Here is a 24,201-nt window from a genome sequence, read left to right as displayed (position 1 = left end):
AAGGCTGTAATGGCAATACTGGTGGGTCCTCTAAGGAGCCCCCAGAGTGCATGGAATCATACAACCAATGGTTGCAAAAGCATTGGGGTATGATTCCAACATGTTTGATACCAAACATGCCTATGTTCGGAGTTACCATTATGTAGCTGGACATAGGTTGTGACCTATGTCCAGTACACACGTAAAAGGGCACCCCCGCACTCACGAAGTCCGGGAAAATGGTCTTGGAGGTCGTGGGGGTACCTCTGCTAGTGCAGGAGTGCCCTCACACACAGGTACTCTGCATCCTACCTTCAGGGCTGAAGGGCCTGCTATAGGGGTGACTTATAAGCGACCTGTTGCAGTGTAAATGGCAGAGAAAGGGTGCACTGGCAGTCCTGCATGGGCTCCCTATGGGTGGCAAAAAAATGCTGCAGCCCATAGGGATCCCCTGGAACCCAAATGCCCTGGGTACCTAGGTACCATATACTAGGGACTTATAAGGGGGCACCAGTATGCCAATTTTGGGTGAAATACTGGGTCACCAGTATGCAGTGACAACATTTATAGGAGAGAGGGCATAATCACTGGGGTCCTGGTTAGCAGGATTCCAGTTAACACAGTCAAACACACTGACATCAGGCAGAAAATTGGGGTAACCATGGCAAAAAGAGGGTACTTTCCTACAGGGGCCTGACCATGGGGTCAGCAGGAGTGCTCTCCTCACGTGCTCCTGCTCGGATCAACACAGCGCATTCCTTGCACTCGGAAAATAAATGGTAAAGCACCCTTCTTGCGCTTTGAGGAAGGGGAACTACAGGGGAAAGGGGGGCACACCACCCAGCCCCTGGAGACAGCAATGGGGCACAGGGCTGCAGGGCTGCAGGGCCCAAGCAAGTAGGCAAGCACAAGGGCTCAAAGGCCCTGGCAGTCCCTCTTAGTGACCTAGCAAATCACAGGTCAGCACAACAGTACAGCAGTCCCAAGGTTGATCCTAGCGAGTCATTCCAGCAATTCCAGTGTCTGTTTCATTAGTCCATTAGTGTCTGAAAATGTGGGGGGAACCCACCTGTACTTATACTAATTTTATGCAGCCTCCACAAAAGGGGGAAGAAGAGATTCCAACCAGCACTAACCGGTTCAAGGACTGTCCCCTCCCTCCTCCAGCACTGGCTCCAGACATCAGCAGGGGTTAAACTAGCCCTTCGTGTGAGGCCAGAGCACAGCCTTTACAAATGCAGGGGTGCCCCACCTCTACCTCTCCCAGCTGAGGAAGACCATTCAATATGCAAATGCTCTCTTGTGACACCTCCACCCTCCCTGTGTACTGGTTATCTGAAAACTATGCACAAGGCCCAGCTGTCACTCTGCCACAGACGTGGATTGGAGTGAAGCTGTGAAACACCAGAGTCATAAGCACAGATGTATGACCACTTTCTAAAAGTGACATTTCTATAACGTTAATAAAAAACCACTTAGACCTATGTTAGGGCATTTTCAATGCAATCCTTTTGGGAGAGGCAGCACTCACAGTAGTGAAAACCAAATAGGCTGTTTGTCACTAAACCAGGCACATGTCCTGCCTTTTACCCACACAGCTCCCTGCCAATAGGGCTAGCTAGAGCCTACCTTAGGAGTGACTTATATGTAGAAAAAGGGTAGTTCCAGGTCTGGCAAGTGAATTTAAATGCCAGGTGCCTATGGCAGTAAACTGCGTATGCAGACCCTGTGGTAGCCGGCCTGAGACAGGTTTGAAAGGCTACTTCTGTGGGTGCTGCAAGCTGCGCTGCAGGCCCACTAGTACCATTTAATTTACAGGCCCTCGGTATAAGGGATACCACAGTACCAGGAACGTATAGGTAAATTAAATGTGCCAAACAGGTGTAAGCCAATCATACCAAGTTTAGAAGGGAGAGCACCTGCACTTTAGCACTGATCAGCAGTGATAAAGTGCTCAGAGTCCCAGAGCCAATAAAAAGAGGTCAGAAAAAATAGGAGGAGGAAGGCAAAATGTTTATGCAGCTATATAAAGCCACTCATTTTATTTCTTTTGCAGCGAAAGTTTGAAAACGGGCGTAATGAAGGGAAATTTCTATTAAGATGAGTAAGGTTCTGCTCCAGTGCATTCTTTACGGAAGAATGATTCCTTTGTGGATGTGGACCTGCTACAACTGATGATCAATAAGACTGTAGAGGCGTTTTTTGTGGCTAGATAGCCAGCCTACAGCAATGCTCCCTAGGACCTCTCCTAACACTGATGTGGACTGGGATGGCTCTGATGATGAAGAGAGAAGGAAAAGCTACATTAGGGGTTCTGAACTGAAGGAGATTCTAGCCTATTTAAAGGATAATTTTTAATTTCCTACTGTGCCTCCCAGCCTGACAAAGTTTTTCTCTCCCAGTATAGCAGAGAGGAAAACAAGGCCCCGCCCATCCGTAAGGTAGTCAGAGCGTTGTTATCTTGAGAATAGGCAGAAGTACTGAAATCAAACTTTCTGAGTTTCCTTGCTCAAATAGCCTTTATAAATTTTGCTAGAGGAATTGCCTGACAATGTTAAGGTCGATTCTCATATGGCTGGCATTCAGAGGATGCCTCTTTGGATCAGGTAAACAAAAAGGTGAACAGTGCGAGTAAGAGGACATACGCAGCCTCTAATTTTGCAGTCAGAGTTGAGGTGTGTGCTACTTTGTTCAGTTCATCCCTCACGACCTTCAGGCTTTAGCTGAGTACCTGCAGGAGGCGGAAGATAGTAATGCAAAATTGTCAGTTAAGGAGCAAAAGGTCATATTTTTATCTGACATAAGTTTTGATTCTTTGTCTGCTGATGTGGCTGCACCTAGCTCCATCATCTCCTGGTAGATACCATATCGGGATGCTGTCATGGAAGGTGGACAACTCTCTGAAGTCTCTCCTGAGTCATCTTCCCTTCAATAGCTTTAAACTGTTTGGTCCTCAACTCATTAAAAAGTCGCCAAGGATCGCAAGTGACTTGCCCCAGCTAAACCTATCTCTCTCCAGAGAGAGAGAGAGACAGAGGATGAGCCATTGGATTCAAGTGAGCATTTCTTCAGGCATCCGCTTCTTAAGAGGCTAACTAGCTCTATCAAGGAAGAGGACAAGACTGAGGCCTTCTCTTCAATTATAAGTCCCAGAAACAACCAGCAGATTCTTCAGCGCCTCCGGCCAACCCTAAAGCATGACTATCAGGATGTGGAAGGTGAAATTAAGATTTCGATTTCAGTCTGGGAAAGAGATGTTTCAGATGTCTGGGTTCTTGAATTGGTTTGGAAAGGTTACCAGACTGGGTTTTCTCTTCCTTGGAGGATTTCTTTGTCTGAGGGTCTCTTCAAAAGAATTAAAGATCTTCTACAGAAAGGGGACATCATTCTGGTAGCAGAGCAGGAAAGGGAATTAGCATATTTCTGTCTAATGTTTTCACTGACCCCCCAGGATACTGCGGCATGGATTAGCAAATTTTGTGGCACACATATGCAAATTTTGCGGCATTTTTGTGGCAATTTATTATGCTATTTTCATAAAAACCAGACCCTAATAATTAAAACAAATAATGCCCAAGGGCCGACCGCATGCCCTATTGGCGTCGGGCCCTAATCATTTAAAAAAAAATTAATGCCCTTGTGCTCGACGTGTAGCCTGTGGGCCCAAAACTTGATAAAAACGAATGACCCCCTGGGTGCTCTGTGGGTTGTGGACTCAGAGTGCATTCATTTTTATCACATTTTGGGTCCATGGGTCGGATATTGGGCCCAGGGGGCATTTAGTTTTTTAAATGATTAGGGTCCACAGTGTGACCTATGGGTGGCAGGCCCAAAAATAAAAAAAAGAAATTACACCCTGGGCAGAGAAATTCTAAGGCATGGGCAAAATGGGCTTTGGCTCAGGGCCCCAGCCTTCCAAGAGGGGCCTTGATAGAGCAAGCTCTGTTCTGCAGAGAGTCATTCCTTGATGGCCTTGAATAGTTTTTAAACAAACTGTTTTAATTATCATTCCCTTCAATTTATTTTTAGCGTGTGTGATGTGTGAGAGTCTATTACAGACATTTTGCAGAGAAATGTTGTGTTGATGTTTCATATAACATCCATAAAAAACAATTATTTTAGTTTACAACAGCACCTCACCTATGAGAAAAGGGTGGGTGTCACAGAGATTTTTTGCAGTGATATTAGTGAGCTCCTATTGTGTTATAATATTGAAAACATGTCACTATCCTGTAATACTAGATGTAAACACAATTTGGACCAGTGTGCTGTGTAATGTCAGTGACTAGGCCAAAAGGGGCATGAAAGAACTGAAATTGGTTCATAACTTCAAAGATGTTTTGAACATAGGCCACCAAATAATTTTGGCCCAGGCCCCCCAAAATCCTTAAGATGTCCCTGGGCCTGCTGCACATGGACCACACGGTACCACTCTGGGCCAGCCATGTGCCTCTTGTGAGGTGGGCCCAAAACAATAAAAAGATGTAGTGCCACCCTGGGCCTACTGCACATGGGACAGGTGGCGGGTTCAGAGTGGCATTTAATATTTTTTTTTATCATTTGGGCCCACCGCACATGGGGCATACCGCGGGTCTAAGATATTTCCAAAATGTAATGCCACCCTAGGCCCAGCAGGCCAAAAACAAGCAAAAAAAAGTAATAAATGCCACTCTGGCCCAGCACGGGGCACGCAGCGGGCACAAAACATTAAAAAAAATGTAATGCCACTCTGGGCCCGCCGCATGCCCCATGTGCTACAGGCCCAAAAGAAAAAAAATGCCACCCTGGGCCTGCCACACATGTGGTGCGCAGTGGGCCCAAAACATAAAAAAAAAGTGACTGTAACCCTGAGCCTGCCACGTACCCCGTGTGCGACGGGCCCAAAACAACAGTAGACAGGGCAGATGAGGTGTAAATAAACAAATTATATCTTGCCTGTATGCAGTGAGACCCTCCTATCATTGGCCCAGTGGAGATCCACTGGACCAATACAAGACAAGGTTCCCATTCCTGCATATTTCACAGCCACTTTTGTAAAAAGCTCAAGCTTTTTACAAAAGTGCCAATTTTGCAATTATATTGCAAATCACGAAATCCTGGAGGGCCTGTTTTAGTTCAAAAGAGGTCCGGGACTATTGACTAGTTCTGGACTTAAAACCTGTGAATCTATATATTCCTTCCAAGCGATTCAAGATGGCGAGTTTGGAACACATTTCACCTGTGATTTCCTCCGGCATGGTTTTAACATCTATTGACCTTCCCAGAAGTATCCAATGTTCTTCCCAGAAGAATCTAAGATTATTTTCACTGGGTCAGCACTTTCAATCCTGTGACCTTCCTTTTGGCCTAGCTTCTTCTCTGAACGTTTTTACTTATACTCTTGCATCTTTGGTAAGAAGCCTTCATTGCTTGGGTGAGTTAGTTTTTCCCTAATTAAACAATGGATGATTTATGCCTACTCTTTCCTTGAGGGTCAAGAAGCCATTCCGTTGGTATTCCAGTGCCTAAACAATCATGGTTTCATGCTCAATTTAAAAGAATGACACTTGATTCCTTCTCAAGAGGTCCAGTTCAGTGTGAAAGGTATTTATTTAACATCTGTTCTGTTTTAAGTTCATTAAGACATTTGAATTTGTTGATTTAAGAATTCACTTGGGTGTTGTGTTACATCTAGCGGCATGGTGTCATTTATTTTTTAACAGCTTTGCTATACGTTCACTGCGACAACAGATCATAATGGGGTGTTTCAGAAATCTCCTGGAATTTCAAAGTGAAGCAGCAAGGGAGTGACTGAGAATACCGGGTGCCATGGCAGCTTCTCTCTTTCTAGTACCCGTGGCTCGCAGACACCTATACGGCCTGGTCTATCACCATCTTTCATTTTGGGACCCTGTGTCCCAGAACCACAACCACTTTTTCCTGATCGTAGGTACAATTTCTCAGAAACTGTAATGGTGGCTCAATCCATCCATTATGGAGAATGGAGTACTGTTGAATCCTCCTTTTCCGCTGTCAATCACAACAAATGCCAGTGCCCTGGTTTGGGAAGCAATGTTGGAGGATCAATTGACACAGGGTCTTTGGACCTCAGTGGAGCCCATGACATCTTCAAATTGGAAGGAGTTGGTAGATGCTTACAAAGCACTGCTGGATTTTGCCCCTTGGATCAGAGGTACAGCAGTCCATATCAGAACCGACAATCAGGTCCGATGTCCCATATGAACCATCTGGGGAGTTCCAGAGTTCCTGCACTTGCATTTGTAGCAGAAAAGATTGGGATTTAAGCAGAAGATAGTCTTGTGTCTCCGACAACAATTTATCAATTGGGGAGGCAGAATGGCAGTGCAAATCAGCTGACCTGGTCATTCCCCTACTTAGTATTGGTTTTTCTCTTTCCTAAGATATTTCAGGAGATAATTTGGTTCAGTGCCACATGACTGGATCTTTTTGCATCTCTCTAGGAGGCTCTTCTTCCCAGCTTTTACTTCTTTCTGCCCAGACAGCAAGCATAGGGGTGGACGTGATGGGCTTCAGGTGACCCAAAGGGCTTCTCTTTACCTTTTTGCCTTTTTTTCTGATCAGCAAGGTTCTGTCAAAGAGCAGGAGGGGATGGATGGAGGTGTTGCTGGTGGCTAACTCCTGGACTTGCCAACCCTGATTCCCCTTGTTGCGTCATCTATTGATTATTCCTGCCTGGTTATTCCCAGTAGTTCAGTCACCTCTCAGATTCTCTCTTCTATTGAAATATTGAAGATTGAGAGCAAACGATTGGATGAATCAGGCTGTTCCCAAGACATTTCTCTATTGATCTAGAGCTCTAGAAAAGAGAGTACTCTTAGGTCTATGAGAGACATTGGAGATTTTTTTTCAAATGGTATTCTCCAAGGGGTATCTTCCTTTTTTTATGACGGATTAAGATAATAGAAGTTCTCAGGGATGGTTTTCCGTTGGTGTTATCTGTCTCAATGTCACATAGCCATTGGTCAGCAATTAAGGCCATAAGAGGTCCTTCTATCTCCAACTTCAAACTCATGGCTTTTTGTTTGCAGAGGTGTTTTCATTTAACAAGACCAGTTATCCATTTTCCGGTCCTGACTGGGATTTGTCTCTGGTTCCGAGGAGCCTACAGTTTCCTTCGTTTGAACATGTGCCCACTATTTCTCTAAAATTCTTAACTCCTAAGCTTTTTTCCTGGTGCCAGTTACACCTGGCTGCAAATAAGGAGAAATTGGAGCTCTGCTTAGCCACGCCCCAATTTAAAAGTTTTTCCATGAGAAGGTGTTGTTATACTTAGATTCTTCCATTTTGCCCAAGGTATCTTTTGCCTTTCATTTGTCCCAGGATTTGGTGTTACCATCCTTTTCCCATGTTCCTCTACAGAGCAAAGGACACTTTGGCCTACTTTATAGCATCATTGAGTCCTTGTTATCTATTTTGAAAGGAATTTCTCTTTTAGGAAAGTGAACTTTCTCCTTGTTACTTTTGGCTTATCCAACAAGGGCCATTGCCCTACTACTTCTACCTCAAGTCGATGGATAAGGATGGTAAATTCTCCGGCCTATAAGAAATATGTAGTCAACCTTCCATCCAAAATAGAGGGTTGCTCCACTGGGGGTATGTCCTCCCCTTTGGCAACTTTGAGGGGTGCCTTGTTAAAAGATACCTGTGCTGCCACAACCTGGTCTTTCATTCTTCTGATTAAGAATTGGTAAGTTGTTTCTTCTGAGTTTTCTGACAGCTGTTCTGTTTTAAGTTCATTAAGACTTTTGAATTTGTTGATTTAAGAAATCACTTGGGTGTTGTGTTACATTTAGGGGCATGGTGTAATTTCTTTTTTAACAGCTTTGCTATATGTTCACTGGAAAGGAATGGAACGAGAAAGATGGGTGAGGTAGGTAGTGGCTCGGCTACTTACCAGTAGTCTTTATTAGTTCGAGTCATAATCTTCCTCCTTACAGTCCTAGGTTCCCTTCCTTCCTCCCTAGGAGAAAGAGAGAAGAAATAATAGTGATATATCTTACTGCTTGGTATGTCAGGAAGTTATGTAATTTTAGAGTTTCCTTTACAGTTCATGATTTATCCACTTAGTGGGGTGATAGGGCATGATTTAATTATTCTGGTAACTGGTGAATTCAGTGAGCAAGACAAAAAGTGCTCACTGGTAAGGACTTGAATGACAAAGACTCCGACTTGGAGTAATGAAAATTACTGGCAAGCAACTGAGTCATTAGCGTACACATAGAAACATACTCCAATCTGACAAAGTAAGGAAGCCACAGGCCTCATCAAAAGATTGCACAATAAAGGTAAAAGCTTGAAGCCTTCAGGGACACCATTGCTAAGTTTCCTTCGCCTGGAAACAATATGTGGCATAGCAAAAGCTTGAGTTCTGTCTGGCATAAACAGCAGTGTCTGAGAAATCAAGATTAGTAAGAGTTTGCAGAAGGATTCAGTGCACGTTTGACCAGCGAAGAACAGGGTTGAACTATGTGCCTAATTGAAAAGATTCAAAAGAGTGTGGGAGTCAGAATTCAGGCACAGCTGAGGACTGTATTTAGGAAGTTAACATCCATACTTACAAGTAGTACCTGTGTAACTCTATCAAGTATGGTATCAAAAGTAGACCTGTTGAGTTGGAAAGTTTGGAGTTTCTGGATATTTCTTCCTCCTAATGCAGGTCTTCTGCCATGAACACTCGCCAGATCCTTCCTTGTGCGTCTGCTCTGGCTAAGGTTCCTAGCTCCCTGCCCCGCTGCTAAGCCTTAAACCACCTCCAAGTTACTATGAGCCAATAGAAGGCAGTCGTGCTATTTGGAGATGGGCCTAAGCAGCCTATCTTCCAGGCAAGGTCTAGTTTCTATTTTTCTCCTCCAATTGTCACATGGTTTATGATGTGTGCAAGGTAAGAAATAGTGTAATTTTAAGGATTTTTGGCCCCCACAGACTAAACATATTTTGGGGGCCATCATGCTTTTGTTAAAAAGAAGAGAGTTACCAGTGCAATGTGATAGTTTAATCTGCCAAACTTCTCCAAGGATGCTATGGTTACGCCTACCCTGGTGCCTGCATGATTTTGGTATGATGGGTCCTGAGAATAGTACTGTGTTGTTCTGATCAGTCCACTTCTCCCAATGAGTGTTACTTTGTATACCTTAACTCTGAAACTCTCATATCAATTGAGACTGCAGCTTTGCAATATTTAACTTACTGAGTATCAACAGAACACAATAGGTTTCACAGGCCAGGTCTACAGTCTGTGACCCTTTTTGATTGTAATAATTATTATGCCTGTAGTCTTTATTTCCTACAGTATCACATGTTGCTTCTCTTCCACATGCTCTAAGTAACATCTGTTTCCTTAGCTCTATTGCCAGAGCCTTACTCCTGGGGCCCATCTTGCTTCTGTGCACTCACTGGAAGAAAATAGTTATATTCAGCAGCTGGTATTGAAGAGTGCAAAAGCCAACGCTCCTATATGGATTGGTGCCAGTGATTGCTATAAGGTAAGTGCAGTCAGCAGTGCGTGAACGTTTGTGGTCCATGTGTTCTGCTATGTTAACATAAAAAAAGTAGCTACACTGAAAAGTGACTTTTGAAATTACACTGATTATACATAGTTTATGTTATTAGCTTTGGGCAAATGCGACACAAAGTGCTTATTTGAGCCGTTAGTTGCAGGTGGGGCCGACATGCACTTATTTTTATTCCTCAGACTTTGACACAGAGTGAGAGAGAGAAAAACAAAGAAGGGGGGGGAAAGGAGGAACAGAAAGCCAGAAAAACAGTGACAAAAAAAGAGAGGAGGGATGCAGAAGAACATGAAAGAGTGAGATAAATGGGCTGCGTGTGTCTTGTGGCAGATGAAAGATTTATTTTGAGGTGGGATCAAGATTACACAGCCTTGCTATTCAGCACCCCTTATATTTAATAGTGCCAGCCGTTGGCCTCTAAGTGAAGGTGTGGGACCTGACACATTCTTTTAACAAATTAGGCACTGCATGCACTAATAGATCTGCTAGAAAGTAATTAACTATTAAGTACACATCTTTATGGTGATTGCAAATTCAGATGACTTTTGGTATACACTTGTGCCAAAAGAAAAATCATCCAACTATTCGTATCAAACTTCAAAAATCCCCGAAGATGCAAGCAGGGATTCCTGACTACATTATTTCAATGGCCTCTATTTACAGCTGCCATGCTCTGGATTTACCACACCAGGGCACATCCAGAGCTGACCGTACAGAAAGTTTGTGGCAACTGGTTTAAACAATTGACTGCTGCCAGAGGAAAGGCTACCTGGCTATCTGTTAAGAAGAGGATCCAGTTCATGAGGCCCTGTTTTATGCCTAAAAACTACTAGGGCCTTGATAAACCGTGCCTCAAGAACAGAATCTCTTGATATGGAACACTTTGGTCATCCATTCCAGCTTTCATCTATTGCTTCAGTTGCCCAAACTTAATTGTGACTGGTGTTAGTGCGTCAGACCTTAATAAGTAAACTTACAAGGAGACGCATATAGGCCGATGGACCTTTTGACTACGCTTAGAGTAGTTTCCACCATATAGCCCCGTACCAACATTAATCAATTACAATAACAATCAATGACATTAATAATCGATAGGAGTCAGTAAAATCCACACACCATGAACTCTCGGACATGAATAACCATACCTTTGTAAAAGTTAGAATGTTTATTTCCCTATATTAACAATGCTAATGTCACATAAATTAGTCTCAAAATCAGATGATAAACATTCAGGAATAATAGTGGCTGACCAAAGCGACAAAAGAAGCGCAATCTAATCAAAGCTTGAGCTACTACACATTCTAAAGTTACGTTGCAAATCAATGGCAAGAATAACTGCACAAATGAAATAGCATACATTGAGATTTCAGCAAAGAAAATACATCAACTGTTATTCTAACTAGTGAACACCATAAGTGAGTACCCTATCTAACTTCGGATTAGAATAGCATGTTTGGGATTCATGCAAAAATAATTTAGTTAACACAATTTTAGAAAAATGTGTAACTATGGCTCTATCAAAAGTAGCGGTTAGTACCTAGAAACAAAAAGCAAATTGACATAACAATCAGTAACATTATTGTATACCTGTCCTCAATATGGATCAGCAAGCTATGACAGTCTTCATCAACAGGACATCAATTCAGTCAGCAAGGCATCAGGATTCAGCATTAAAATTCAGAAGAAGCAAAGTCTCTTTTTAAGCAATAAAGTTAGACACGTCTCTTATGGCACGTAGCAAAAGGCAAATAGAGATTGGTGCATCTCCTCTCAGTGCAATCTGGCTAAGTTAAATTTCCTAAAACTACTTCCCATGTCCCTATTGGTTAATTTGCAATCAGTCCAATGAAAATAAAACTTCAAATCTAAAGCTCTACTAGTACGTGGTTCACATGTCGATGATTGGCTCCTCTTCTCCCGATCTCGCCATTGCGTTCGTCAGGTAACACTATTGTTGCAGCTTTTACTTCAGTCAGTACAGTACGTTCATTGTCTTCTCCTGGGAATGTCACCCTCACAAATACTACCTTAAAAAATGTTTCCCTAGCTAATACATCATCTTCTAGAAAGCAGTTCCCATGAGAATGGATTTCAGCTACAAGCACTTTGTCAGCATAGTGGAAATTCACAATTTAATTCTTTAAGCAGCCATTATATGAGTCGCCAGGAAAAATTGCAGCTTGACATGAGGCTGTGTAACTAGGCCAAGACCTTGCTAAGTTAAGGCCTACAATTAATAAAGCCAATATACTGTATAGTCCTCAACCTTTCATATGACATATTACTACATTGATCAGACATTTGCTCAACATTTTATATCAATAAGCCATTAATAGGTACACTTCGTGAACCCTGGCGGCCATCTGATTTCAGATGTGTGCAATTAATTTTCTCTATGTTAATTCATTTTCTAGGCAAATCCAACACTCGGAATACATGAATATTCATTGGTAACATTTCAGCTTTAACACTGGTAGTTGTGATTTCCCTGAACCAGCTTGATCCAAGCACATGAAACACATGGGACAGACCTCCCATTCATCTCAGAAAATTGTCTTATCGCTTTGCCTCCAGGAAAGCATGGGAAACCATACCATTTTGATAAATGTCTTCTCTGTCTGTTCCTTCTCACTGCTATTTGTCAATATTCCACTGAGAGGCAAGCTGCTTTCAAGTGAATGAATGATACATTTTTTTAATTCAAATCTAGCTTCAGATTTCGTTTAGCCTGGCTGCTGCCTGCTAGTATCACAGAAGTGAAATAAGCACTGAACACAACGAGCCAGTAAATCACACTTTAATGCACTTTGATAAGAAGTTCTACCTTACCAACTTTTGCTGGTACTACCAACGAGAGGACCAAACTAGAAGTTTACTCTAAAAGTCCTAGGGTCATATTTATGACCCACGCAATGTGGTGCAAGCGCAACTCAAACATTAAGTCAGCTTTTTGAAGCCATGTAAAGTGGCTCTGAGTGGCTTAAAAAATCTGGAGTAAGGCAAAGCAGCTCAAATCTCTGCATTGCCTCATTCTGCGCTAAAAAGGTGTTCCATGGGCATTGTGAGGGTGGGAATGCACCACAATCTTACGCCTCCCCAGGGGAGGCATAATGAGGAGAAACATCTCCATTTCTCCTCGCTTCTTCCTCTTTTTATGTATGCTGCATTCTGCAGCACACATAGAATGAGGAATATGCCCCCCACAATTGCATTTGTGCCAGAAGATGTCCTACAACGAACCTGCATGTAACGCAGACATCCTTGCACCCTTGTGCAAGGACTCCTGCATTGATGCTAGGCAGCCCATTGTGCTCCAGCGCAAATAGGAAAGTCAAGAATGAGCAATTTTCCTTAAATATGGAACATTTCTGCCCTCTTCCTGCCATGCAGTGCAGTGCAGCAAGGTAACTTGCTGCACTACAGTACGTGACAATTAATATGCCCCCAAGTGTTGTGACCAGCCCTAGAAGAAAAGTACGCTGAACTTCTCTTGTGCAGGGTCACAGGCTACTGTGACAAAAGAGCCAAACTCAGAAGACATAGGTGTGCATGGTGGTCCTCAAGAGCAAGCAAGGCATTCAGGACCTTGCAGACCTCCTGGTGAGAGTTAGCACAAAACCACTGCAACATAAAAGGATACATGTGCACTATCTTCAACCCAGTCCTGACTGTGTGGTAGTCCTTATCACCCAATTTCTCAAATGAGAAAGAAAATTGCAGTGTACCATTGGCTGACATTGGTTATTGTGGTTTCAGTAAATGTTGATTTATCTTTGGAATCCCGATCAGTGGCTAGTACCCCAGAATTTCCCCCTGGAGCCCTAATTACTATTTTAAAGTGTGCGTGAAGAATTTTAGGAATCCTGTGTCATCCTGAATTCCTCCATTTTACCTGAGCAGGATCTATTACTTATTTTAGGTGTGTGAAATTTTAAGTGAATGAGGTTTTTCACTTTTAGGAAGTTTTGGACCGATTATCATTTGCCTGGATTTATAAGGCAAACATACAGCTTATTAGAAGCATTGCTGTGTTATACCAGACTCCTTTTGCCACTGATTACTAATTGTAAACACTACAACATTAAAACACTGAATACCTGAGGATTGCTTGATTTAGCTTTTTTGACCTTCCCCCTATAAAAATCATGTTGTCCATATGCCACAATGTTATATGTCAGGCAGTGCCTCACTTCAGGTACTTAAATTATGTTTGTGTCCGTATCTTGGCCTTAGAAGGTATGAGGCTGTTGTGTCCTGTTTTGATAGCACTTCATCCCTTTATGCAAATGACAGATATTTTGGGACGTATTTTAACACAGCCAAATACTTGGCAACATGCAGACTGTTAAACTTTAAAAATATTCTCTTCGGAAGAGTGGAATTGCCTATGAAACATATACAAGGCGATTTTTAAAATGTTCCAGTTTTGGCAAAATCATATATAGCTCTAAAATGGAGTAAGGGGATTTCAAACAAAGGCAACATCTACAACAATATATTGTTTGGGGGCCTGGTGTCACATGACAACTACACCCTTACCGGTTAAACGAAATAAAAAGCCATCTCGTTTTTGAAAGAAATTATTCTGAATGGATATTGCGTTTATTAAGAATACTTACTTGTGTCATTCAGTATCTGAGTTGCACTCCTCTTTCACAAGGAACTCCTCACCGCTTACCATCTCTGCCTTTGGAGAATCAGCACTATGAAGGGAGAAGCTTGGTTATCAAATTAGATTTAATTAGTATTTTCATTGGGTTATTTTCTCTTTAAATGCTTTAGACGCAGACTTCACAGCTTTAACATCATTATTTAATCAAAACCTATCCTGGGATTGTATCTTTTAACTAACATGACGAAATATTTGACACGTTTTTCATCCTACTTTCCCTTACAATATCTCCTATTGGCTTTCTGGTTGGTAGTCATCTACTCTTCTATGACTTCTCTTGGCTCTCTCTCCTCCTTTTATCCTTCTTCCCTCCCATCCATTACTCCTAAATCCTTTCATAATGGTCACTCTCTTGGTATTGTTCTACCTGCATAGACATGTTTCATTATTTCCGTGTGCCTCATACTGTTTTATTTCAAGTTTTGTCTTCCTAACATGTCATTGGCATACTTCTCAACCTAGAATATGGCACCTATCAAACTTCGGGTATGATTATAAGTCAATAAATCTTTTTACAATAACAGGCTGGTGCAGCTCCATGAACACTGAAACCGAGTCCCATGATAACTTTTAATATATGTTAATTTGAGGATGGGTACAGGAATTCCTAAGGACCTAGCAACCCTAATATTTTGGTGGCATGTCTTGTCAGTTGGGAATTATAGGTGTTCTATAGACAAACTAGGCAATCTAGTTTCCCCTCCCAGGTTAGGTTAGTGTTTTTATCTAGCGTAACTTTCACCCAGGAAAAGGTATCAGGGCTCTTAAGGAAACCAAGTGGTTTGTTAAGGCTCAAAAAAATTCACCCGCAGCTAAAGGCAAGATGGAAACAGGCATTGGACTACTAATGGAAATGGAGGGGTAACACATTTTCTTAGAAGCAGAAGCACCAGGGAACTTTCCTCCACCCAGCGTTTTACGATATTGGGAATACTCACAAGACATTTATCTTTGGAACTTAGTAGACCACTGAAATCACTGTGATGAAGGTGTTTGGAAAGAAGATGGTTTTGTGTATTATGCCCAAAATGTTTACTGAATTCAATTTTCCTATAGATAGCCAATGCAGTTATGCATGGGCAGCAGAGATATGGTCACCAGGCTCCAGGCCTAGGGACAATTTTGCTATATCGCTCTGGATCAACTGCAACTTCTGGACCTAATAAGATGAAAGACCTATATAAACAAAGTTGCAGTAACCTAATCAAACAGTGACAAATGCACTAAGAATTAGAGCTCTGTGATGGAAAGAACGGAAATGTAAGATACATTTCAGGGGGTGATGTTGAAACAGACAGAACTTAACTACAGGTGTATTTTGTGAGCCATTGTTAGGGAAAACCCATTTTATTTGCTAGTTGTTTTTACCATTGCCATATGAGAAGACATCAGTCCCAAAGACTGGAGCCAGAATGCACAGTCCCAAAAACTGAAAGGTGTTAAAGGACAGGGACTTTTGATTTGTCTCTATTAGGTTTTAGATAGTCTAAACTCATCCACTGTTGGGCCTTTAAAAGGCCATTGTGCAGTTTGTCTGCCACCCTGCCTGGATCACCTGTTAGCTTCTCAATATTTTGAGTGTTATTAGCATAAAAGAATAATTCAAAACCAAAATGATTTAATCAGGTAAGTTAATGGGAGCCTTGGGGAGTGCCATAGTGACAGTGTCTCACTAAAGAAATTAAGGGGAGATGAAAGATGTGAAAAGATAGATTTGAAGGAAATAAGCAAAACAAGATAAAGACATTTTCTTTATTATCAAGTCAGACAATCTAGGTAACAGAGTCTGATGGCAGATGGTGTCAAATGCTGCTGAAAGTTTTAATAAAATGAAAGGCACAAAGATATTGCAATCAGCACAGTGGTGAAGGCTGACAAAACAGACACTCTGTCCAGGTTGGATGCCCATCTGGGAGGGATGCAAAAGAAGGCTGGCTTTCACAGACTTTGATGGCTGAATGCTACTTCAACCAAGAAGCCCAACACTACCACTCACCCACTACAATGCATCCTGAACAACTCCCGCTACCTCTGCAAACACGCCATAGATGTCTTGGACACCATAACTAACCTCTCCACGGACATTGCCTTTATCACAGAAACATGGTTCAAACCCGCTGGAAAACCTCTATATTGCCACCGCCACCCCCAATGGCTACAAGATGATACACTGTGATCATGCCAACAAAGAAGGTGGAGGAATCACCATAATTTTCAAAGAAACCATTAGATGCTTCATCGTTAACAACGACCCCACGCCGCTCCTGGAACACCTCAACTTCCTACCTCAACTTGACCCAAAGACCACAATAAGAGGCAGCCTCGCATACAGACCTCCTGGACCCCTCGCCACCTTCTGCAATGACATCTCCAACCTCATTGTCCTCTAGTCATCTTCTCCCAACACTACATCCTACTCAGCGACCTCAACCTCCACATTGATGACCCCAGCCACACCAACGCCACCACGCTCCTGGAAAGCCTCAATAACATTGGCCTCACCCAACAGGTCACCGTACCGACTCACAACGCTAGCCATACTCTCAACACCATCTTCACCTCCAGCGACAGAATCAAGTTCAGCCACACCAGCAAACTCACCTGGACTGACCATGCCATTGTGTACTTCAACATCACAGAAGCCCAGCACACCACCTTCGAGCAACAGATCTCCTCCCACCACTCCTAGACCAAGGTCACCAAAATCCAATTAACAAAGTCCCTCTCCTCCTCCCAATTAGAAGCCACTGCTGACCTCAACCAAGCAGTTCAGATCCTCACCTCCTGGATCACTGACTGCACCAACAGGGTGGCCCCACTGAAACCAGCAAAAACCATCAAGACCTCAAAATGAGCTAGCTGGTTCACAACAGAGCTCCAAACCGGGAATCGTAAATGTTGCCAACTTGAGAAGCTATGGCGCACCATCAAGAACCCCAGCAACAGAGCCAGCTACAAAGCAGTCCTCAACACCTACCATCAACACATTAAAGAGGCCAAAAAAGCAGCCCTCGCCTTCCGCATTGACTCAGCAGCCAACTGCACCAAGAAACGTTTCAAAATAATCAAAGATTTTTCCAACCCAACAGCCACAGAGAACATCATTCATCCCTCTCAAGACCTCTTCGACACCCTCTCGGATTTCTTCCACAAAAAGATCATCAACATCTACCATAGTCTCAACTCCCAACTAGCTACCTCCAACCTCAGCAAACTGAACCAACAGGCTAATGCCAGCCAGACTATCACTGCCTGGAACTGGCTCTCCACCTTGACTACCTCAGCCATCATGACCTCTATCCACTCCAGTGCACTCACCGACTCCTGCCTCCACCACTGCTACAACCTCAGAACCAACCAGATCAGCACACACCTCACCAGCATCATCAATGCCTCCATATCCACTCCAACCTTCCCAGACAACTGGAAACTTGCCCACGTCAGACCCATCTTGAAGAAACCCTCCACTGACCCCCGCCTGATCTCTCTCCTCTCCTTCCCAGCCAAGGTTCTGGAGAAAGCCATTAAACTCCAACTCACCACCTTCCTTGAAAAGAACCTCCTTCTGGACACCTCACAGTCAGGATTCTGTGCAAACCACAGCACTGAGACTGCTCTGATCCGTGGCACAGACATCAGAAGACTCCTTGACTGTGGAGAAACAGCTGCTCTGATCCTTCTCAACCTCTCCGCAGCTTTCGACAGATATCTTCAGAGAATTACATCTGAGAATCCGGAAGGCTTCTTTTCCACTAAAAGAAAACTTTCTGTATTTTATTTATATTTTTTCAAAGATCCGTAAGGAACCATTCACAAATGTCCCACTAGGGAATGCTCAGAGGACAGGCAAACAGGAAAGATGTTTTTTCACTGGGTTCAACTTCTCTGGTGTATTAGAATAATTAATTAGAATGAGCTTAGACCACCTTGAGGGTTTCTGTCAGAACTAGGACATTATAACAGTTTTTAATATACCACATTCTTATGATGAAAGCGCTTCCTTCCCTTTTCTAATTTTCAAAATCAGTTCTCTCTCTGTTCTTTCTTTAAACACTGCACATTACGGTATTAGCCACTCACTTCAAATGTGTGTTGAAATGCAGATGTTAGCACTGCACCTGGTGCTTGTTTGTACTTATCTTATGCACAGGGCCCATGTATGTCAATATGTCACGCAATGCAACAGAGAAAGCCACCTTGCTGCAGTGCGTGAAAGGGAGGGGGCAGGAATGTGCTGTATTTAATATTCTACAGCAATTCCTGCTCTCTGCCTGTGCTGGCGCACAAACTGCTGCCTAGCACCAACACAGGCACTATTGCACCACAATGCAAGGGTGCTTGCATTGTAAGCAGAATTGTTTTGGTGCAGGAAGGGACACATTCCTGCACAAAAACAATTCTCAGTGTCCTGCAGAAAGAATAAACATCAAGGAGGAATAAAGATATTTTTCCTTGTTGAAACTATGGTGGGGAGGTGTACAATTCAGATACAATCCTAGGCCTGAAAGTGTAGGCAAATAGGAGAATGTGTCAGAATGCATGGGTGGAACACCCACGCTCCACCCATGGCAGGCCTCCATACCTCGGAGTAAAGCGAGGCAGGGAATTGTGCTGACTTGCGTTTCTCTAGATCTATCCAGCCACGCAGGGCACCCTTTAGGTGCCTTATGTAGCTGGATAAATCGCATTTAGGCTTTGCACCGCCCTCACATCCCCCTGTGTGGTATAAGGGTGATCCAAAAACCTTGATAAATATGGGCTACGCTGTATTAAAATTCAATTGATACACTTTCAATTGATCCAGGTCTGGTGGATTAGTGGACTAATACGCCCCCTGTAGGCTCCTCTGTTTGACCTCATGGTCACAGGTTCAAATCCCAGCGGGTCCACTCAGTCTTTCATCCAAAAATCTGAGGTCAATGAAATGAGTACCATTGAGTTGGGTAACAATAAACATCTATTATTCAGCACCTAGATACCTACGGGTTATGTGCGCTTTACAAATACATATGTTATGTTATAGCCATACCCTGATGCAACCGTGCGGATAGTTGCACTATTTTGTTGCAGATCATTTGATTGCACAGAATATTAGAGGCTATTACCTATTTTTTGGGTTCACAGTACAAGCTTGGCAGAGCCTTTTTTTAGCTTGACCTTAGAATTGCTGTTACTCAGCCACAGGTGTGCATGCAATGCTCTACATCTTCAGAATTAACCTCAGATTCCCATTAGTAATGAAAATAATACCATCTTGTTTTTATACAGTATTCAAAATGCACTTCTGTTGTTTCTTGGTGCTGTAAGTACATGTGTGCTTTTTCAAAACTCTTATTTTGCAGAGTTTGAAAGGATGGAAGGCTGTGTTGGCATTGCTGGTATTCTAACTTGTAATGAGCTGCTGCAGATGATAGAAGGTGTCAATAAAATATATTGATCACTGCACCATATGCCGTCTGGTACAACCATGTAGACTCATGCAGGCATGTCATGGCCTGTGCTGGTGTAGTTCATCCTCTAGGGATCCTGAATCAGCAGATTCGACTTACTGTCCGTGAGCTAGCACCAAACTCTGCCAGATCACTCCTCCAGCTCAATTCACTGGACTACCTTAATTTCTGCCAGACTCAATGTAAATAAGGAGCACAATATGTTTACTTGTTTTGTAGGTGGTCTTTGCTTTCAGCTCCTACTCATGCATTGTCTACTTCTGATCATTGCATGTGGTTAAGTAAATTTTTCAAAGCGCTGCTGGTAAACAAGTCAGAAACCTGCATCCAGAGTTGGGCTGCTGGCAACCACAAAAACATTGACTGTATGATTTATCCATGCCTGATGTGATCTCTCCAGATGTAAGCTAGAGTATGCTATGTCCTCAAATCAATAGGATCCATCACAGTTTCACCTTCCAAAGCATGAAGGGGTATATGGAAACCCTCTTCCTCATGCAGTCCCAACTGTAACAATGGGTAATTATCCTTGTACAGTCGAAGGGATAAAACATGAAGAAAACCTATTCAAGATTATCATAACCCTTTTGGGTGGTGCAGAAAACACCTCCTCCCCCTGATATTTTAAAAAAACCTTTCAGGCACAGAACAGGCAATGGACATCAAGCTTTTCCCTTTAAATCTAGCAGCTCTAAACATCTACAGCATTGCTATCAAAAAGCTTTCCAGGCTCTAAGCTGGAAGCTCAATGCCTTCTTTTTGAAATTTCTGTGTAACTACTGCCAGTCATACCGCAGGTAGAGCCAAACCTTATACCAATCAGTTCTTGTGTACAATAATTTGTTTGTGGATACCGGCACCTCTATTGGGTGGACTGGCTACTCCATTCAACTCAGTATATTTTGAACCTGATGTGATGACAAGCACAAGTAGTAAAGTTTCAGAATCCAAAATGTAGTCGTCCCAGAAATTACTTGTATGATAGCAAATACTTCTCCTAAAGTATTGTAAGATGCTAATATTTGTCTGTTTAAACAGATGTGTAGCAGAGAGATCTGCTATATTAGGGGGCATTTCATGTGCAATATGTATTCTGCCAGTATCACAGGTCTGTCCTCAGAAAAAAACAATATCAAGAAAAGTCCCTGACATTAGGCCTAAATACACAAAACAGATTCCCCTTGCTGCAGTCTGTATTCATCACAGTGTGAGAACCCGTATGCTAAGATAACCAGCTTGCCCAGCAACCATCACTGAAGAAGTCTAGGTAGAATTTGAATCAGCAAGAATGGGGCAAAGGAACACTGATATTGAGCAATCCAGCAAAAAAGTTAGAAACAAACAAAGAAAGAAACATGAAGGAACTTATTGAAGATTACAGCTGATGAGCAGCATGGGAAATAAAACCCCAGCAATACGGGGATAAGAGCACCTTCTTCGTAGAGGCATACACGAGGACGTAACGACTAGGGACAGAAAAGGGGAGGTAGAGGGACAGGAAAGAGCCTACACAAGAAAAAAGCAGAGAAAATAACCAGATATGAAGACAGTGGATTTTTGACTGGATGAGTGGCGGCTGGTAATTTTAGGAGGGAGAAGAGCGGGCGGGAAGCACACTCACACTCATTCATTCACACACGCATGCACAGCCATTCACAACACTCATCAACATTCAAGCATACACGCACGCACCAAACATTCATTTAAAAAACACACACACACACACACACATTTACCTTCAGCTCGGAGGTCCCAGGAGGGTTGGGACTGCTGCCTTCCCTCTCTGGCTGTCCTTAGGTCAGCCAATGAGGGAAGGCAGCAGTCCCAACTTTGTCACAGAGTGGGATGGGGTCAGTGAGGCTTATGACCCCATCCCACTCTGTGACGAGGTGTCACTGATTGACACTTACCATGGGTGCTTCAGGGCTGAAACCTGAAGCGCAGAGGTCAGAGTCAATGGGTGACTCTTCCCCTCGTCACCGAGGGGGAGGGCCTCGAGGCACCTTTGCTGAGCTTAGGAGGTCACGCCTATAGGAGCTGTGACCTCTTCAGCCCAGCAAAGTTCAGCTCAGGCTGCCAGGAGTCTGCGCAAATCACGCATGTCTCGCTCCTGGCTGCCTGAGCTGAACAAGAAGAGTGTCTGTCAGGCTGACCTTTGCTCAGCCTGACAGACACTCTTCATGAGGGGCAAAATGACGATCTCTGAGAGACATAACTGAAGAAGAATTATAAAACTCATCGCACTAAAAGAATCCCTGACTTTGTTTTAAAAAACCTAGAATTCGGAATAAGAGTCAAATATGCTAATGATGCAAGGGAAACCAGTACAAGAGCTCCTTTTCACAGACATAGTCTCAGTCAAATCTCAGAAGGCTCCCAAAGAACCTGAAACAATGATACTAGCAATTACTCTAGAAACAATACTGGGGTGACTGTGATAAAAAATACCATCAGCAATGTGGAAGAAAACACAGTAAAAACTTCAAGCAATGTCTTCTTCATAAGGAATAACATGGTGGCTTTAACTTCTGCCTCTGAGCAGCAGACAAATTATCTATTGAACAAAATGTGGTGGGACTGACAGACTGGGAAAAAGATCACTGTAATCTGCAAAGATAACTGAACTCTAAAAAAGAAATAGACCAGATAATACTCACTTTTCAGTGATCCCATAGGTCCTTGAGAAAGATATTATCATGGATTTCCTAACTCTCTTCATTCTGGAACGCACAAAATAACCGTTGATCCATCACTGAAACTACAGAGAGCACATAGGATCAAAAACTGCAACAGCAATAAAAAATTGGCAGGAAAGAAACTGCCCTTTTTTGTTTGTAGAAAATAAGATCTATATTCCCCAAGATTTTTTTATGAGACCAATCAGAAAAAAAGAAAATTCCTAGCACTCAGATCAAGACTAAAAAATGGGACACTAGATACGACCTGCTTGAACCTGCCATGATGCTGATTAAACCAGATTGAAAAAATGGCATGTAAACACCCTGATGTACTGGGAAACTTTCCGGACACTACGGTTACATCCTTGATGGAAATCTCACTGCTCCAATTAGCCTCCCAACAACCATGCCTAACAGCAAAGAATAACCACTCTGCTTCCTAAGTAAGTAGAGGATTGGGAATGCCTTGAAGCAGTGACACATCACTGTGTATCTGGTGACGGTCACTGGAACCAAAGAGACATAGACACGAGGGAAAAATCTTGTTCGCCTCTTGAAGATGCTTGAAAGAAAGGCATGTAACTGTTCTGTAAGGCTGAATTATATATTAACACGCAAGCCGTGACACAAAATGGTGACCATGCCAGATCATTGCTTTCAGGAGAGACAGTGGGGCTCCGTCAGGCAGAAAGCAATGTTGTCATATTTGTCAGGGTCATGATAAAGTGCAGGAGCATGTAAGATGCCTGTAAGGGAGGCAATGTAGAGACTTAGAGGCCATAGATCATACGTTTGAAACCATGGAAATGTGAGAGCTTGAGCAGCAGATCTGGTGTCACTTTCAAGGAGGAACCATTTCACTTTCTTTAGCAAAGAAAGCTCTTATCAACTCATCTTGGTTTTCTTGGTGAAAATAGACAAGAATGTGGCAGGAAATATGGCTTTCTTCTTTCAGTGCTAGCTTCAACGGTCTTCCACAGATTAAGAAGCAGACATAATTTGTTAATAATCCACACCTGGCTTGATTACAAGTTTGGTGGTAAAACCCACCAAACCACAATATCGGGTGAAAATGATATCATGGTGTTTGGTAAATAAAACATTTGTTAATTTTTAAAAAATCTTTATTTAGGTCTATTTGATATAAAGGAAAGGCACGGTAGCTACATATTTGCAAGCATAAAAGACAATGCAAGACAATCCAGTAATACAAATGAAAGAGTACAGTAGTGAATATACTGCACAAGGGGGGAATAACATAATGCAGGTGGAGGGGAGGTGGTAGAGGCCAGTTAAGCATGCTTGAGGTACAAATATGGGCAAGTGTTGCAAAGGGTATCAGCCCTATCGTAGTAAGTGAAACAACATGGTGAACACCATGGACAGCATCTTTGTTACAGTCGAAACAACATTTTCCCCATCTCCATCATTAGTAGAGGTCAGTGTTAATAAATAATCCCTGAGTGGTTGCCATATGTTTTTCGGCCTAGATTTAGGAGGTTGCAGTGAGTCGCACATTTCACTGGTGATATCACAGTAAGACATGTTGTTAAGCAAGGCTATAACTGTTGGGCGTGTTCCATTTCCTCAATGGAGGGCCACCTGGCGTTTAGCCAGTAGCAGCGCGATGTCTACCAAAAGTCATAATCCCAGTGGAAGGGGCTTGACATAGCCAAGTAAGACCATAAGGGGATCAGCAGTAAGTGTGCGTCCTGTCATGCAAGATAAGGTGAACTGAATGTCTCCCCAATGTACTAGAATTAGTGTGCAGTTCCATGTTAAGTGTGTAAAATCAGCTTGTTCTGCTGGGCAGTTAGGGCTAGTAGGGCCTAATTTAGCTAGTGCTTTAGGAGTTGCATCGGCACAGTGCAGATACTTATAATGCAGCAATT

At 42.8% G+C, this 24,201-nt stretch overlaps 1 protein-coding gene across 1 annotated transcript in view; it reads left to right on the top strand.

Moving 5' to 3' along the window:
• LOC138273841 (lectin-like) overlaps positions 1-24,201 on the top strand; it is a 96,825-nt gene that overhangs the window by 27,333 nt on the left and 45,291 nt on the right. Inside the window, exon 4 of the mRNA XM_069218901.1 lies at positions 9,342-9,482. Coding sequence (XP_069075002.1) covers positions 9,342-9,482 — 141 coding nt within the window. The remainder of the gene's footprint in view (positions 1-9,341; positions 9,483-24,201) is intronic.

The sequence above is a fragment of the Pleurodeles waltl genome, chromosome 2_2, assembly GCF_031143425.1.
Source record: "Pleurodeles waltl isolate 20211129_DDA chromosome 2_2, aPleWal1.hap1.20221129, whole genome shotgun sequence".
NCBI classification, from domain to species: domain Eukaryota; kingdom Metazoa; phylum Chordata; class Amphibia; order Caudata; family Salamandridae; genus Pleurodeles; species Pleurodeles waltl.
Note: the sequence above shows the minus strand (reverse complement) of the source record. Positions and strands in the feature narration are given on the sequence as shown.